This window comes from Mustelus asterias, chromosome 11, assembly GCF_964213995.1.
Source record: "Mustelus asterias chromosome 11, sMusAst1.hap1.1, whole genome shotgun sequence".
NCBI lineage: Eukaryota > Metazoa > Chordata > Chondrichthyes > Carcharhiniformes > Triakidae > Mustelus > Mustelus asterias.
The window spans coordinates 109,443,971-109,461,476 of record NC_135811.1 but is presented as its reverse complement, the minus strand read 5'-3'; the positions used below and the strand labels follow the sequence as shown (position 1 = coordinate 109,461,476).

The 17,506-nt window shown below is 42.0% G+C and overlaps 1 protein-coding gene across 2 annotated transcripts in view; it reads right to left on the bottom strand.

Annotated features, from left to right (window-relative positions):
* Nucleotides 1-17,506, bottom strand: part of smarce1 (SWI/SNF related BAF chromatin remodeling complex subunit E1) — a 59,740-nt gene that overhangs the window by 41,528 nt on the left and 706 nt on the right. For both annotated transcript variants that reach the window (XM_078224284.1, XM_078224285.1), the window contains exons 2-4: nt 16,699-16,734; nt 13,848-13,891; nt 3,185-3,289 (exon numbers count right to left, since the gene is read on the bottom strand). In XM_078224284.1, coding sequence (XP_078080410.1) covers nt 3,185-3,289; nt 13,848-13,891; nt 16,699-16,705 — 156 coding nt within the window. In that variant the 5' untranslated portion in view covers nt 16,706-16,734. The remainder of the gene's footprint in view (nt 1-3,184; nt 3,290-13,847; nt 13,892-16,698; nt 16,735-17,506) is intronic.

The following is a 17,506-nucleotide window of genomic DNA, read 5'->3' as shown; positions in this document are numbered from 1 at the left end:
GCAAATAGCTGTAAATCAGGAAATTGGGAAGGGAAGGAAGCACTCAAGAAAATTACTATCAGTAGGGAAGTGGTACTGAGCAAATTACTGGAGCTGCGTGTGGGCTGACAAGCCCCACCGTCCTGATGGGCTTCATCCTCGGGTCTTAAAAGAAGTGGCCAATGGGATGGTTAATGTCTTGGTTTTAATTTTCCAAAATTCCCTAGATTTGTGGAAGGTTCCATAGATTGGAAAATAAGAAATGGAACTCCTTTATTCAATAGGGAGGGAGAGAGACAGAAATCAGAAAACTACAGACCAGTTAGCTTAACATCCGTCATGGGTAAAACATTAGAAGCTATTATTAAAGATGTTATCATAGGGCACTTAGATAACTGCAAGCTAATCAGGTAGAGCCAACACAGTTCTCTGAGGGGGACATCATGTTTAACTAATTTATTGGAGTTCCTTTGAGGAAGTAACATGTACTGTGGAAAGATTCCTAGAAGGCGTTTGATAAGGTGCTACATCAATGATGTTGCAGAAAATAAAAGCGAACGGTGTCAGGGTAACATGTTGGCATGGATTGAAGATTGGCTCATTTACAGGAAATAGAGGCGGCATTTTCTGGTTGGATAAATGAAACAAGTGGTATACCACAGGGATCAGTGCTGTGGCCTCAACTTTTTACAATTTGTATAAATGACTTGTACAAAAAGACCGAATCCATTTTGAAAGGAAACATAAAAAAGCATATTATCCATGCGGCTGTGCATGCGTGGTCAGATGACATTAGACTACAATGGGAAGCATTCTAAATGGAACCATACATCGTGAGAGCATTTCCTCAGCAACCTAAACTTAGGCAGGTGGAACAGGTGCTACAGTTGGCCTAATGCCTGTGGGTTAATGAGTGACCTGTTGGAAGGTGCATTTGTACAGAGCCACATCACACTAGGATGGTGTCAGCTGTGATATCCTCCACAGTGCCTTGCTTATGAAGAGCTCTTTGGTGAAATTGAACAAACCGCACCTCAGGACTATGTCGTAGCACAAGCGGTCAGCTCCAGAATATGAAAATAAAAACCATGGGAGGGGAAGAAAGATAAGCATTCATAGTGCAACAGCAGAGCTGATTCGCTGTTTGAACCTTTCTTGTTCTGTTTGGAGAAAAAATTGTAATCCAACACAAGGCCCACAGATACAACCAGGATTAATAATATGGGCTACTAATTTGGTCTAATTTGGTCTAGGAATTTTTACCAAAAGAATTGAATTAATTAAGGAAATCAGAAGGATTCCACTCTCAATTCCAAAACAACTTTCTTAAATGAACTTCAGCAACAATTAAATGTAAAATCAGATTTTCTACTCGTCTCCAACCCCAGGTTTTATCTGCATGAGTTCAGTAATAATAAGCAGCTTTTACATGGGTAAGATGGGTATAGAGGGATATGGGCCAAATGCGGGCCATTGGGACTAGCTTAGGGGATTAAAAAAAAAGGGCAGCATGGACAAGTTGGGCCGAAGGGCCTGTTTCCATGCTGTAAACCTCTATGACTCTCAGCAGCTGATAGTATTTATGGTTGTTCAGTTACAGAACAAGTCGCTGTATTACAGTATTTTTTACATTGGTTTCTAAGCAACTCAAACTATTTGAGATCTGTGCCTGGTTTCTCAATTAGCCAGAACTATCCAAAATGCTTTTTAAAGTTTACACAAATTTGCTTCTAAAACATAGTAATGTCAGTTTGTTATTTTGCACTCTAAGTTAATGGACCACGTATAACGCGAAACTTGAATTGAATGATCAGAGTAGCAGAACATGTGAAGTGAATGAAGCAACAAGCAAGCACATTGCTTCACATTCTGGCCTCAATTCCAGGAACAGTAGATAATTAAATTAGGATCAGAACCAAGGCAGTTCCTTTTGGAAAGGGGAGTCCAAGCTGTCAGATATTTGTCACATTTGGGAAATATGCTTAAAACAGACTAAAAAATAAACAATTGGGAGAAAGAAATTAAACAGATTTCCCCAATGCACAGAACAAAAAAAGTCTCTTGTTAAAGAAATAGGATTGCAAATACATAATAATGGGGAACAAAGGAAAAGGAAAGAATATCGGGAGGGGAGGGAATTGGTGGGGTAACATTGGCGTGTACTATGGAAAACAACTTCTGTAGATTTTCTGCTGATCAATAACCCCAGCCCTGTTCAGTCCAAAGAACTGGAAGTTGAGATCAAGACAAGAGATGTGGTTCAAGCCAGAAGTGATTTGAACCAATTATTTATATAAAAACACAACATCAGAGACTGGGAACAGCAGACAGTAGTATTTTGCAGGAGATACTGGGATGAATATTCAATGGATTTAATCCTATCATTTCAATTTATGCTGTGCCTAATTAATGCTAGCACCAAGTGAAAAAATTGGAAACTTCAATACTGATATTTCCCTCATCTCCCAATGCAATGAATATGGGCCACATGAGGAAAAATAAAAGCAGGATATGGAGATTAACAATATCATTGTCTACACTTATTCAAAAGCCTAGCAGTTCGTAAACCTTCAGCAATCAATACTCCCAAAGTTATGTCGTTGAAACTAGCAGGTTTTACAAGTCCCAAGGGAAATTCTGAGCACGTAATTAAGATCGGAGATTGTTTCATTGAAGCGGCCCGAAACTGATCTTGCTGCATATTTTTAATATTATTTATTTTGAAACACGCCCAACTCTTTCACATCCCACTTCAAAAGACCAGAACAAAAGCGAACAATTCTGGAAATGCAGAGCAGGTCTATCAACATCTGAAAATGGGAGAGACAGGTTATCACTCCAGCAAGAGATCTTTTAGCCGTTCTTAGAAGGGACCCCAGTTGACGTGTGGCCTTTGCAGGTGCTGACTGACATGCTCGGGATTTCCAAGACTTTCAGTTTATACTTTAGATTTCCCACATTCGGACTTTGATTTATTGTTGTTAAAATCTTGGCATCTGTCAACCCTACCGTAATTACTGAAGCTGCCAAAATGAACCTCCTGAGACAGTGTTCCCAAAAAGACACGCATCGTGAAAACTGGGTCCAATGCCAACCACCTCCTTTCTGTACTCTAAATCATCAGATCCGCAGACCTGACACATACGCAATCCTGGCCTAGCCTTTAGGATTTTTTTTGTTGCAGTGCAATAGTTAATACTCCTACCGTGACCCGGCTGTTGGTGCCTGGGTTCCCTCCCAGCCTGTAGTTGTTGTAGGCCAGATGACTGTATGGATTGTATCCCACAAACCCTGGGGTGCTGGGCATTTGCTGATGGAAACAAATGAGACAAAACACGAATGAGAATGAGTTCAAACAAGAAACACAGAAATGAAATGGTCAGCATACAAAAAAGTGGCAAAAATTCAAACAAGTTATGGTTGCGTATGGAAAAGCACAGTTCTACTAACTACACTACACAGCTAACACTAGTGTCATCCCCACTCTTCTCTCGACACACAGGGTTTCCTCAAGACATATCTACAGCCTCTCATATCTACAGCAACATCACCAGTTCAAGAAAAGAGGTCTCAAAAAGCAACGTCGCCTCTGTAACCCTGGTAATAATGTTCCCTTTTCCATTTGTTGGCAAGCCACCTTGTTTCCACACAGTGTTATGCACAACAACCTAATCAGGAATGGAAACCAGTATCTAAAATGGTCGGGGAGAACACAAGCCACAAATGTCAGCCAAGAAACTGCACAATTCAGGCAGTTAAACCTTACCCCAGTTCAGCTAAATTTCAGTTAGATCACTTAAGATACTATAACTGGCAACTTTGAAATTGATGTTAACACAAGTGATAATGCTTAGTGGATGCTGTAAATGGTGGGGACTGTAGGCAATCGCTCCATTTGGGTTTGATGTATCCTCCACTCAGACAAACAGTGAACATGATGGAAGAGTGCATTGCTTCAGCATTTCAGTACATGAATTCCTTTTAGGTCTTGCACAATGGAACAGGACCTGTTACTAAGGAGCTCCAAGATATCTGGATGTGGACAAACCCAACATTAAATATCACAAAGAATTAACGCCATCATTCAGCCAATATTGCTCCTCAGAGTAGCACCTGTGAGATATACACCAGAAAAGCATTTATTAAAACATTCTCTGATAATGGGGGGACAGAGACGAAAAATGCTTTCAATCATGCAGATGCTGTGTGATGAACAGAAATCATAACGCATTTAGCAATTCTTTTATTAAAACCCAGTAATAAAATTACAGGGGCTGGATTGGCCATAACCCAACAAATATAATTTATTTTTTTCACTGGCAGAGACGGGATTTGGTTGCGAGGTCTCTACTAATTGGGTGTCAACTCTGTAACTGCGCACTAGGAAAGATGCAAAGCCGGCTTCGAGCTATTGACCTGAAGACAAGCAAGAGGTGTTCATTAAGCTTATGTCCATGAAGACATCTTAACTGTACACTTCTAGTCCAGAATTTTCCCGAGTAATTTCTAAACAATGAGGGCTTCTCTTACCCTCACATTTCTCTCACAATGTTTCAGAACTTTTGAATCACTCGGAAAGTAAGGCTTTTACAAAAATCTGTAACTATTATATCAATACCCTGAACAAAAGACCACAATGAGTTTTCAGCAGCAGCATCTCATCACAGCCAGGTTTCAAGAGCAGCAAAAGGTTCTCAACTAAAGCCATGTGGATTGGAGCAACCGATACCACAATGTAAACTTCCACTTAACCTACATTTAATAAAAATACATGCCCCAACATTACTGGTTGCTTTAGGTAATTGTGTAAGCTCTAATTCCTTACTGTACATGTAGAATCGAATCTTTACAGTACAGAAGGAGGCCATTCTGCCCATCGAGTCTGCACTGACCACAATCCCACCCAGGCCCTATTCCCACAACCCCACATATTTACCCTGCCAATCCCTTGACACTAGGATCAATTTAGCATGGCCAATCCACCTAACCTGCACATCTTTGGAGTGTGAGGGGAAACCAGAGCACCCTGAGGAAACCCACGCAGACACGGGGAGAATGTGCAAACTCCAGTGACGCAAGCCGGGAATTGAACCCAGGTCCCTGGCGCTGTGAGGCAGCAGTGCTAACCACTGTGCCACCCGTGCCGCTCAAATGTTTCGAGTGTCGACAGGTTGAGGTTGCCAATACCAATTCTCAGCCCAAATGTTATAAGAACAAGAACTGTTTTATTTTTCACATGGTCTAAAAGGTTTTTAACATTTAAATGCTGTTAGCTTGCAGCCCGAGGCACAAGAATTTAACAGAGGTACACCTTCAATAAATTATACATTACTTTCCGAATTTCTAAACAGTAATCATCATACACAATCTCTCAACAAATACATACACACATATATATATATATATATAAACGATAAAAGTGAACTACATATATATATATATATATATATATATATATATATGTAGTTCACTTTTATCGTTTCACACTGATGGTTGAGCTATTTTGCATTAAACAACAAGGCATGAAGCACAGGAAGTTTAAAGTGTCCCTCAGTCTCGCATTCCCCATACAAATCAACATGAAGTTCAATTCCTGTCCTACTAGCAGCTGCCAATTGCAATGCCATGTTACCTTGCTTTGTTTTCTGGTACATTCAATATGCAAGGCATGAAGCACACAATATTGGCTTGGAGTAAGCATCCTCTGCATATCCTAAATATTTACTATATTACACATTTACTAATGCTAACCAATGTAGTACCCGCTGCAGACATTGCTTATTAATAATAGTCCATTTCAAACTTAACACCAGGTTTTATAGACAAGCCTTTGAAACTTCATGAACACAGGGATCTTGGGATTAAACTTTACTGCAATAACATCTCACATTCTGAATAGCGTACTCGGTGTTTCTGTAATCTGGTGAACAGTTTGGAGGTTCAATGCCCCAGAGTTGGCTAGTATTTCGGCTAGAACACTAAATGTTCTTCCTCATCCCTACTCCTCACTATGTTCAAATCCAGAGTTACTGCAGTCATCTTCTTTCCCAGATCTTCAGACTGTGGAGATCTTTATTTCCCTTCAAAATAGGAACAGGTAACTATTCTAAAAAATGTGGATAGAATGGAGTGGGGGTGGGGGAAGGTCTGTGTAATGGAATTAAACTTTATTGGTCCAGTTATAGAGCCTGTTCCAGCAAAGATCTTGTGCACTGTAATTTCCGTCATTCTTCAGCCTCCATTTTGTGACTATCATTCTAACAGCAAGTGTGACTATTTAAATGTAAATGAGTTACTCCCCTCTTCACTGCCATCATGCTAATTCATGTGGTTATCTAATTACAGTAAGAAGTCTCACAACACCAGGTTAAAGTCCAACAGGTTTATTTGGTAGCAAATACCATAAACTTTCGGAGCACAGCTCCTTTGTCAGATGGGGTGGATATCTGGATATCCACCCCATCTGACAAAGGAGCTGTGCTCCGAAAGCTTATGGTATTTGCTACCAAATAAACCTGTTGGACTTTAACCTGGTGTTGTGAGACTTCTTACTGTGCTTACCCCAGTCCAACGCCGGCATCTCCACATCATATCTAATTACAGGCAGTCTTCTCCAACACTCTCATTGCCAATCTCCCCATTTCTACAGTTCATAAGACACAAGTCATCCAGAATACCTCGCTCTGTCTTCTCACCAGTATTAATGCACAAATCAACATTCTTACCAAACTTACAAAAGCTCTGAGAATTGACTTCACATCTTTTATCTCTACATTTCTCACTCCATCACCGGTATGGCTTCAGTCACTTTATTTCTGCTTTTTCAAAGTAGTCAGTACCTCCCATGCCTTTCCTGTTGATCTACACCCCACCATCTACACCCCACCATCACCCCCCCCCCCCCCACTATTCACTAATGCCTCTGTATGTAACAAATGTTGTGAAAAGCTACTGTAGAAAAAAACTGATCAATCTCTAATGCTTGTCACCAGCTACTGTAATTACCCGTATAATCGTTTTTAAATGGTCAGAAAATAAATACATCTTAGCCACACAGCTGTGCTGAGTATAAAAATCTCCAGTCACTTATTGTTTTAATCTGTGGTCAGTTTCAAAGCCACTCAGATAGTGATTGGGCCACTATTTCAAAATACTAAACCCATACTGGCGCAATATCAGCATGTATTGAAAGTTGGGTCTATATTTACTCAATATCCTATATCTACCCTCCTGAAAGTGCTGCATCTACAGATCCCATCCGCCAAGTGTAAGCTCGACAGGACAATTAGACACCGAATAGATCACCCTACACGAGAAGGATTTAGGGATTTTCTCAGAAACATTTCCTGTTATGAAGCAACAACATCCCCGCACTGGAGGAAGTGCAAACAACAACAATACTGATACCAAGCTGTGAATGAAAGGTAAAAGGAAATAATTTCCTGGCACATAATATGAGTAAAAGTATTCAATTAATCCACTATCTGAATAAAATTAAACACTCAATTCATAGGCAATTAACAACTAAATAAATCAGAAAAATCCAGAATATGTATACAAAAATAGTGCAGAGAGTAGAATCAGAGGACAAAATCAAAGTGAAAAAGTCAATCTAAACTCAATATCAAGAACTATACTCAAAAAGGCAGCACAGGAGAGATCAATGAACTGGAATATTCAAAATACAGCTGAATGCTAAAATGAGGGATACTTGAAAGGTCAACTCAATGGGCTGATGGCCACTTTTCCTCCTCTAACTCTTCATGCATTTTACAATTTTGATTTGATTTATTGTCACATGCATATACAGTGAAAAATATTGTTTCTTGTGCGCTATACAGACAATGCATACCGTTCATAGAAAAGGAAAGGAGAGTGCAGAATGTAGTGTTACAGTCGTAGCTAGGGTGTAGAGAAAAATCAACTTAATGCGAGGCAGGTCCATTCAAAAGTCTGATGGCAGCAGGGAAGAAGCTGCTCTTGAGACGGTTGGTACGTGACCTCAGACTTTTGTTATCTTTTCCCTGATGGAAGAAGGTGGAAGAGAGAATGTCTGGGATGCATGGGGCCCTTAATTATGCTGGCTGCTTTGCTGAGGCAGCGGGAAGTGTAGCCAGAGTCAGTGGATGGGAGGCTGGTTTGCGTGATGGACTGGGCTTCGTTCACGATCCTCTGTAGTTGGTTCATGTTTCAGGGACCAGCATTTCAGGAAAGCTAGAGCTGATAAGCTCTATGCTGAGATGCTAAAAGAATGTTAAATGCTTCCCAGAACATTTCCCCTATGAAGACACTAACCAAAGAACAGAGCTAGTGGTCAGTTTAAGTAAACTGGGAAGAAAAACAAAAAGCAAGTTGAAGCACAGAGACAACTGAGCCTGGGTTTTCCGATCCATTGGATGTTAACTCAGATAGTGAACATCTCATTTTAAATGGATTACCATTAGTGATATAACAATGCCAATCAGAAAATCTAGTCTATAGTGTCTTCACAAGCGAGACAATAACTCCTTAAACCTTCTTTCATTTAAGTATCCAGAGTACAGCATAACTAAAAGCTGTATACAGGTTGATAATCATATTTCCAGCTCCAGTTCATTCTCTGTAACAGCTGTTGGAAATTTTAATCCCCCTAAGTGCAGGGCCAATTGAAATAGAAGTGAGAGTACAATTTTTCTCTTTTGTATCCAAACCTGAATTGTATTCTTTGCTTTTATATTCACAGCAGTTACTGTAAAACAGGGAGCGCAGTTAACGACAGCAGGGATATAGCATTTATACTTTCAGCTACCACTCTTCTTCCCTCAAACTGTTAATGTGATGAATTCTGACAACAGGACCATTTACACAGCCTCCGGGAGACAAAAACCCATCTCTTCACAACACACACCCACCTGCTGTTAGGTGATCACTGTATCATAACACAAAGCAGTAGGATGGAGACTGACACTCACAATTCCACACGCAAAACAAAAACTTTACTACAGGGCAGTGGTCAGGTATCCCTCTGTGCAAACAGAGATTATAACAGAAGGTGAATCACCCCAGGCTCACACACACTGCTTCCAAAAACTGCGATGGAAGATCCTTGCTAGCAAGTCAACTGGCCAACCATAAGTACTGGCACGTTGGAGGCCAAAAGAGGAAGGGCAAGTCAAATGGAGGCGCTGGGTATTAAATGAGGCTCAATATTATGGCTCAGCTGACAAGGGCCAGAGTTTGTTGTGGGAAAGAAACAGTAATAACAGACAAAGCTAGAAACACATAGATTCAAACACCATCTGAAAGAGAAAGACTGGTTGCATGTTCGTATCAGAACATTGATGATGTTTCCATTTAAAATGCAAATTTACTGTAGTTCCTTTAGATCCTGATGGGCCAGGTGTGGACCCCAGCATTTCCCAGTAAGTGCTCACTCATGTTTTTTTAAAATCTCTACAGTACTTTAAATATAGATTAAAGAAGCTTCATATTATGTTGCAGCATTGCAACTCACTTCCCTGAGACACACCGGGAGGGATTTTCCGGGTGTGCATGCCCAAGACCGGAAATTCCCACCCGAGGTCAATGGACCTTTGCATGGTCCGCCCGATACGATTCCTGTGGTGGGCGGGACGGGAAAATTCTGCCCACTACATTTCCCAATGGCGGCACGGTAGCACAGTGGTTAGCACTGCTGCTTCACAGCTCCAGGGTCCCGGGTTCGATTCCCGGCTCGGGTCATTGTCTGTGTGGAGTTTGCACATTCTCCTCGTGTCTGCGTGGGTTTCCTCCGGGTGCTCCGGTTTCCTCCCACAGTCCAAAGATGTGCGGGTTAGGTTGATTGGCCAGGTTAGAAAATTGCCCTTTAGAGTCCTGGGATGTGTAGGTTAGAGAGATTAGCGGGTAAAATATGTGGGGGTAGGGCCTGGGTGGGATTGTGGTCGGTGCAGACTCGATGGGCCGAATGGCCTCCTTCTGCACTGTGGGGTTTCTATGATTTCTGTTTAATACACAAGGAAACACTTCAATCCCTAAAAGAGCAATATTCAGGTCTCCACCCTGAAATGCCTTCCACAAAACACATGCATGTACAACTGGAACACAGGATTTTAATATGCTAATAAATATTTTCAACAAATGTGTACCTCGCCAGCTCCTGAAAGCAAAGCAAGCAGGAGGCTGTACCCAGTCAGAATCAATACCCAAGGCAGACTCATTCCAGTGGCACTAGTCTGGGAACAGATCACTCATCCCACTCTTGGTCAGGAAATGGAAGACAATACCATCCCAATTTTGCTATCATTTGAAACATCAACACATATTGGGAAATAAATTAATCCTGGGGTTAGAGAAGGGAGGGGTGGCACAAAACAGGTGATATCAGATTGGCCACCTGGCTGGGCAGCACGGTGGCACAATGGTTAGCACTGCTGACTCACAGCGCCAGGGACCCGTGTTCGATTCCCAGCTTATGTCACTGTCTGTGTGGAGTCTGCACGTACTCTCCGTGTCTGCATGTGTTTCCTCCGGGTGCTCCGGTTTCCTCCCACACTCCAAAGATGTGCGGGTTAGGTGGATTGGCCATGTTAAAATTGCCCCTAAGTGTCAGGGGGACTAGCTAGGGTAAATGCATGGGGTTATGGGGATAGGGCCTGGATGGGATTGTGGTCAGTGCAGACTCGATGGGCCAAATGGCCTCCTTCTGCACCGTAGGATTCTATGATCTCCTTTGGGGATAAAGGGGTATTTTTCAGGATGGCAGCCGATGACTGGTGGTGTACCTCAGAGACCACAACTTTTCACAATATACATTAACGATTTGGAAGAAGGAACTGAAGGCACTGTTGCTAAGTTTGCAGATGATGCAAAGATATGTAGAGGGACAGGTAATATTGAGGAAGCAGGGGGCTGCAAAAGAACTTGGACAGGTTAGGAGAGTGGGCAAAGAAGTGGCAGATGGAATAGAATGTGGGAAAGTGTGAGGAAAGCACTTTGGAAGGAGGAATGGAGGCATAGACTATTTTCTAAATGGGGAAACGCTTAGGAAATCAGAAACACAAAGGGACTTGGGAGTCCTTGTTCAAGATTCTCTTAAGGTTAATGTGCAGGTTCAGTCGGCAGTTAGGAAGGCAAATGCAATGTTCACATTCATGTCGAGAGGGCAAGAATACAAGAACATGGATGTACTTCTGAGGCTGTATAAGGCTCTGGTCAGACCCCATTTGGAGTATTGAGAGCAGTTTTGGGCCCCATATCTAAGGAAGGATGTGTTGGCCTTGGAAATGGTCCAGAGAAGATTCACAAAAATGATCTTTGGAATGAAGAGCTTGTCATATGAGGAACGGTTGAGCTCTCTGGGTCTGTACTTGTTGGAAGTTAGGAGGTTGAGGGGGGGTCTTATTGAAACTTACAGGAAACTGCGAGGCCTGGATAGAGTGGATGTGGAGAGGACATTCCCACTAGTCAGAAAAACTAGAACCAGAGGGCACAACCTCAGGCTAAAGGGACGATCCTTTAAAACAGAGATGAGAAGGAATTTCTTCAGCCAGAGAGTGAAGAATCTGTGGAACTCTTTGCCGCAGAAGGTTGTGGAGGCCAGGTCATTGAGTGTCTTTAAGACAGAGATAGATAGCTTCTTGATTAATAAGGGGATCAGGGGTTATGGGGAAAAGAAAGGAGAATGGGGATGAGAAAAATATCAGCCATGATTGAATGGCGGAGCAGACTCGATGGGCCAAGTGGCCTAATTCTGCTCCTATATCTTATGGTCTATGTTATAGCCTAATTTTTAATTCCACTAACTGCAGTGGAAGGGAATATCAGTCACTGTGTACAATAGTGGGCGACCTAGTATTGCTTGTTCTGTGTCACTGGACAAAATGAATTGCTACTCCATAAACTGTTAAGTCCTAGGATTTTTAAACCTAAGATATAAAATTGTGGCTCCCTTATAAAATTAAATATTTAAATCCCAAACTCTTCATGAGTAAAATTGCTTTGAGAATGTTTCACTGCACAAGAAAAATGAACACAAGAATGGGAACCTCATTCCCTGCAAACTGCAAATATACAAAAGCCTAGTTTGAAATACACTTAAAATAAATTTAAATTCAAATTTCTCCCCTCATAGTTCTCATAGAATCCTACAGTGCAGAAAGAAGCCATTCAGCCCATCGGGTCTGCACCAACCACAATCCCACCCAGGCCCCATCCCCTTATCCCTACATATTAATCCCAACAACTAATCCCTCTAAACTTTGCATCCCGGGACACTAAGGGGCAATTTAGAATGGCCAATCAACCTAGCCCGCACATCTTTGGACTGTGGGAGGAAACCGGAGCACCCGGAGGAAACCCACGCAGACACATGGAGAATGTGCAAACTCCACACAGACAGTGACCCGAGCCGGGAATCGAACCCTGTTCCCTGGAGCTGCGAAGCAGCAGTGCTAACCACTGTGCTACCGTGCCGCCCACTTCCAAATTCACTCACAATTGGTCAAATATCAAAAAGCAGTTCAGCAGCTGCCACACTCTCATGAAGCATCACAACGGATATTCAATAACCACAACCTCAAGCAGCCGAACTTAACCACCTTTATTCATTCATGGAACATGGAAAACACTCACACAGCCTTCCTTGCTTTCTCTGAGGGATGGTAGGCCTTCTGTTGTTCCCTGATGATTATTTGTATGCACAGCAAGAAGTCTCACAACACCAGGTTCAAGTCCAACAGGTTTATTTGGCAGCACCAATTTTCAGAGTCTCAGGCTCCTTCTTCAGGTGACTCACCTGAAGAAGGAGCGAGACTCCGAAAGCTGGTGCTGCCAAATAAACCTGTTGGGCTTTAACCTGGTGTTGTGAGGCTTCTTACTGTGTTTACCCCAGTTCAACGCCGGCATCTCCGCATCATGATTATTTGTATAACAGTGCTTTCAGGATGCCTCTGAGAACATTAGAATGAGTCCCATACTGTGAGCTGCATTCCAAAATCATCATCTTCAGGTATGGCTAATGTAACAAGTCACACACCATTTAATAGAAAATTGTACTTCAATTTATTTATATTTTATATTCTTGGTCAAATCAAACATCTGGCACAGGATGTTATTGGAATACTTCGCAGCAGAAATCTTTTACTTTTCAGTCACATACATTACACTACCATCTGTACATAATCTTCACCTCTCTTGCTACCATTTTACACATATGATGCCCTCAACCCCCTACTCCTCCAGTGAAGAAAGAATTATACATAAAAATCTCTCAATGTTATTAGAAAGCTCTAACCATACTTATCAACAGCAAAAGTAATTCTGCCAAGACATGTACAAAGAATGGAGCAAAAATAATTCCCACTAGTGAATAGTCCGAATTAGTGACTAGCTTAGGGGGTAAAAAAAAAGGGGGGCATGGACAAGTTTGGCCGAAGGGCCTGTTTCCATGCTGTAAACCTCTATGACTAGTCTTGTCTCATTACACAACCAATACCGTTGCATCTTTCTGCTTTGAAGGACTTGAGATATTCCTGATATCAGAGCACTAATTTATTTTTAATTGACACAATTTATATTTTATCTACTTAATAGACAAGAAGCTTGGCAAGGCTACAACTGCCTAATCTTACACCTCCTCATGTTCCATAGCCGAGAGGTGCCGGAGACAACCCTGTAATGTACATTACCACATACCATACACCAATTCCCACCTCAAAGTCTTAGACAGCTTGTGCCAGGCTCTGGCCAAGATCTGAATGAAACTTCCACCTGTCAGTACAAGTCAGTGCTGCATTTTTACCATCCAAGAATCATTTGTGTTAACCAGTTAAAACCTACGCATTATTTTTGCAATAATTTTTTTTTTAATTCAAGAAAATATAAAGACTTACAGTGGCAGGAGCAGGGGCAGGGGGCGGTGCGTAAGATGGTCTTTCTGTAATAGAACAAAATTAAATTTTAATTTTTGAGCAAATATTAGGATTGAGAAATCAGATGAGAAATCCAAACTATAACTATCCTGGCTCAACAGATGTCTTTGATCTCTCACCTTCCTAATCTGAAGGCAAAGTCTCTGAATGAGGACAATTCCACGAGTGCCAAGCACACTCAGGGATCTCATCCAAGTGACCATTCTTCCTATGCAAGTCCATGCAATAAGAGATAGAGGCTCTGTAGGGGCTCACCTCCGTCCTAAGTGGTCTACCCTGAATCCTCAGACTGTGACCTCTGGTTCTGGGCTATTATACATTCCCCTGTTTCTGTCTATAGGGGATCTACCTTTGTCTTCACCGTCTTCTTTCTCTTCACGTATCTATAGAAACTCTTAGTGTCAGTCTTTATGTTCCCTGCAAGCTTACTTTCGTACTGTATTTTCCCCTTCTTAATCTATCCCTTGGTCCTTCTTTGCTGAATTCTAAACTGCTCCCAATCCTCAGACCTATTATTTTTCTTGGCCAATCTGTATGCTTCTTCCTTAGATCGGATACTCTCTCTAATATCCTTTGTAATCCATGGATTGGCCTTCTTACCCATTTTGCTTCTGTGCCAGACAGGAATAAACAGTTGCTGCAGTTCCCCCATGCATTCCTGAAATGTTTGCCATTGTCTATCCACTGTCATCCCTTTCAGTAACTCTCCCCAATCTATCAAGGCCAACTCACGCCTCATAGTTTCCTTTATTAAGATTCAGCACCCTAGTCTCCGAATAAACTACTTCACTCTCCATCTTGATAAAAAATTCTATCATGTTATGGTCGCTCATTCCCAAGGGGTCTCGCACAGCTAGATTGGCAATGATTCCCTTCTCATTACACAGTACCCAGTCTAAGATGGCCTGCTCTCTAGTTGGTTCCTCCACATATTGGTCAAGAAAACCATCCCGTATACACTCCAGGAATTCCTCCTCTACGGCATTGTGGCTAATTTGATTTGCCCAATCTATGTGCAGATTAAAATCACCCATGATCACCAATATTCCTTTATCACATATGTTTAATGCCATTCTCAACATCACCACTGCAGTTTGGGGGTCTATATATGACGCCCACTAATGTTTCTTGCCCCTTGGTATTTTTCAACTCTACCCATACAGACTCCATGTTGTCAGAGCTAATATTCTTTCTCACTATTGTGGTCTCATGGGGATCTTTTACATCCACTTGAGAAAGTGTTGACAGGAGCCTGGTTTAACATCTTTACAAAAAAAAGATTTTTTGGGGGGGCATTTGTCTTATGTAATTATTATCTGTAAATGCAGCAAAATTCAAAGCCTTCATTAATTTTGGAATATTTCAGATTTCAAGAATAATACTTTTCCCTGGACACGGCAATCACAGACATGTTTCAATTATTGATACTTGCAGTGTTCTTCAGCCTCTCCCCTTAAACAGCAGGACAAACAAATTGGCCATAGCAATAACCCACCCAAACGGATGAAAGACTGAGCAGAGATATATTGAAAGATTAGAGGCCAACATCAAAATAGTGAACAATGGTATAATCACAATTACTGGGCATTTAGGAGGAGTGACAAACACCTTGAATTCAAAGATGACGTGATTTTTTTTAAAAACCTGAAAACGGGCGGTAAATTGGTGTTTGCAGTTGCAGTAAAAACCAGTGGTTGAATACTTTGCACAGTATGGTACAAAGCCATTCACACCAGGGCGATCCAGGGTTTGAGCACAATAGGTCTGACATTAACCAATTTCAGGTAGGACACACACACGCGCGCACACAGATTTTTGAAAAAGGGTTGGCAGTTACGAGAAGTCACAATAACACAGACTACATTGTTAGTCAGTATTATGACTCAAGCGTGTACCAATGGATGTAGAATTAAGTTTGCCAAGAAAGTTGATTTATACAAAAACGACAGACCTCCAAACAATGTTTCAGAACTAATAGACATGACACCAAACAACAGTGACTGATCTTTCACTGACAGAGGTTGCACTCGCTGCACCATGTACTCTGCAGATAGCTTGTAAAAGAACATGGGTCCATGTGGGTACAAGACAGAGCATTGCATAAATAGCAATGTATTTACTGGGCCATCAGAACAATCACACTTCACTGTCCCTGGTTATCACTCAATGTAGCAGACGTTATCTAAGCAGGTCAGGGCTGGAATTGACAAATAGCAACAAACAAATGAAGGTTGTGTCCACATTGAGCAAATGAGAAGTGAAAAGAATATTCCTGAATCATGGAATGGAATATTCCCAGCCCTTCCATTTTTTGTCTAACTAAATATAGTGGGGAAACCCAGCAAGTCAGCTGGTGGGCTGCTCTCCGCTTTTCCCGTCCGAGACAACACAATCGTCGGAATTCTGCCGCCCCGCCCGCCACGGGAATCGGAGCGGGCGCGGGATGGACAATGGGAAGGTTCGTTGACCTCAGGCAGGATTTTCCGCTCTCGAGTCGAGCAAGGCCATAAAATCCCACCCAATGTGCTTTCATAAAATTAATCAAGACTCAATTTAACGCATTAAGTAATCTCCAGCTGCCATCGTGGGCAAGGGCTGAGAATCAACACCAACACCAACACAAGCTGGATAAAGGCGGCAAAGGGTGCTGACGGAGGGGGAAGAACAGATCTGAAGCAGCTGTTCTTCAAGCTTTCCACCAGAACAAAGTAACTGAAGCTTCAAGTTATTAGAAATACTGCATTATCTGAAAATAGTCAACATTTGCATTTTCATTCAATAACAAACTCTAAATCACAATTTTTTTGCTTACTTGACATGATGATGCCAGCAGCCTCTTACAAGCAACCTGAAAGAGGAAAAAAGAAATATCAGGAAAGCAAAATCTTTCAGAAACAGCACAAGTTCAATATACCGTCCATTTGCATCTGAGATGAAGACTCTTAGTTATAGTGCCTTATAGATTGGAAATGAAAACCAGTGCCTCAGTGTTCTTTGTGGATCAGCAAGTTGAATGAGAGTTTTATAGGTAATATTCATCCTGACAGAGTCAGGATGTCATGGGCCATGCACCATTGCAGCCACCTGTGATTATGATCAAGGCTGACACTCCCAGTGTGCACTGAAGGAATGCTGCACTGTCAGATGTGCTGTCCAAAAGGATGAAGCATTAAACCAAGACCACATCCGCACTCTCAGGTGTGTGTAAAATATCCCATTGCCAGTACAACGGGGCAGGTGGATTGGGGGGGGGTTATTCTCCTTGATATCCAGGCCAATATTGATGGCCCCCAGTCTTGGTGTCCCACTGATGTGAGATCATCCTGTGTGTGTTTTAGCCACTTTTTATCATGCCAAAGATCTCCCAACGCTCAGAGCAGAGAGCCTGCTCAACTTTCTTCATCATTACATAGAATCCCCACAGTGCAGAAGGAGGCCATTCAGCCCATCAAGACTGCACCAACCACAATCCCACCCAGGGCCTATCCCCATAACCCCTCATATTTACCCTGTTAATCACCCTGACACTAGGGTGAATTTAGTATGGCCAATCAACCTAACCAGCACATCTTTGGAGTGTGGGAGGAAACTGGAGCACCCGGAGAATGTGCAAACTCCAC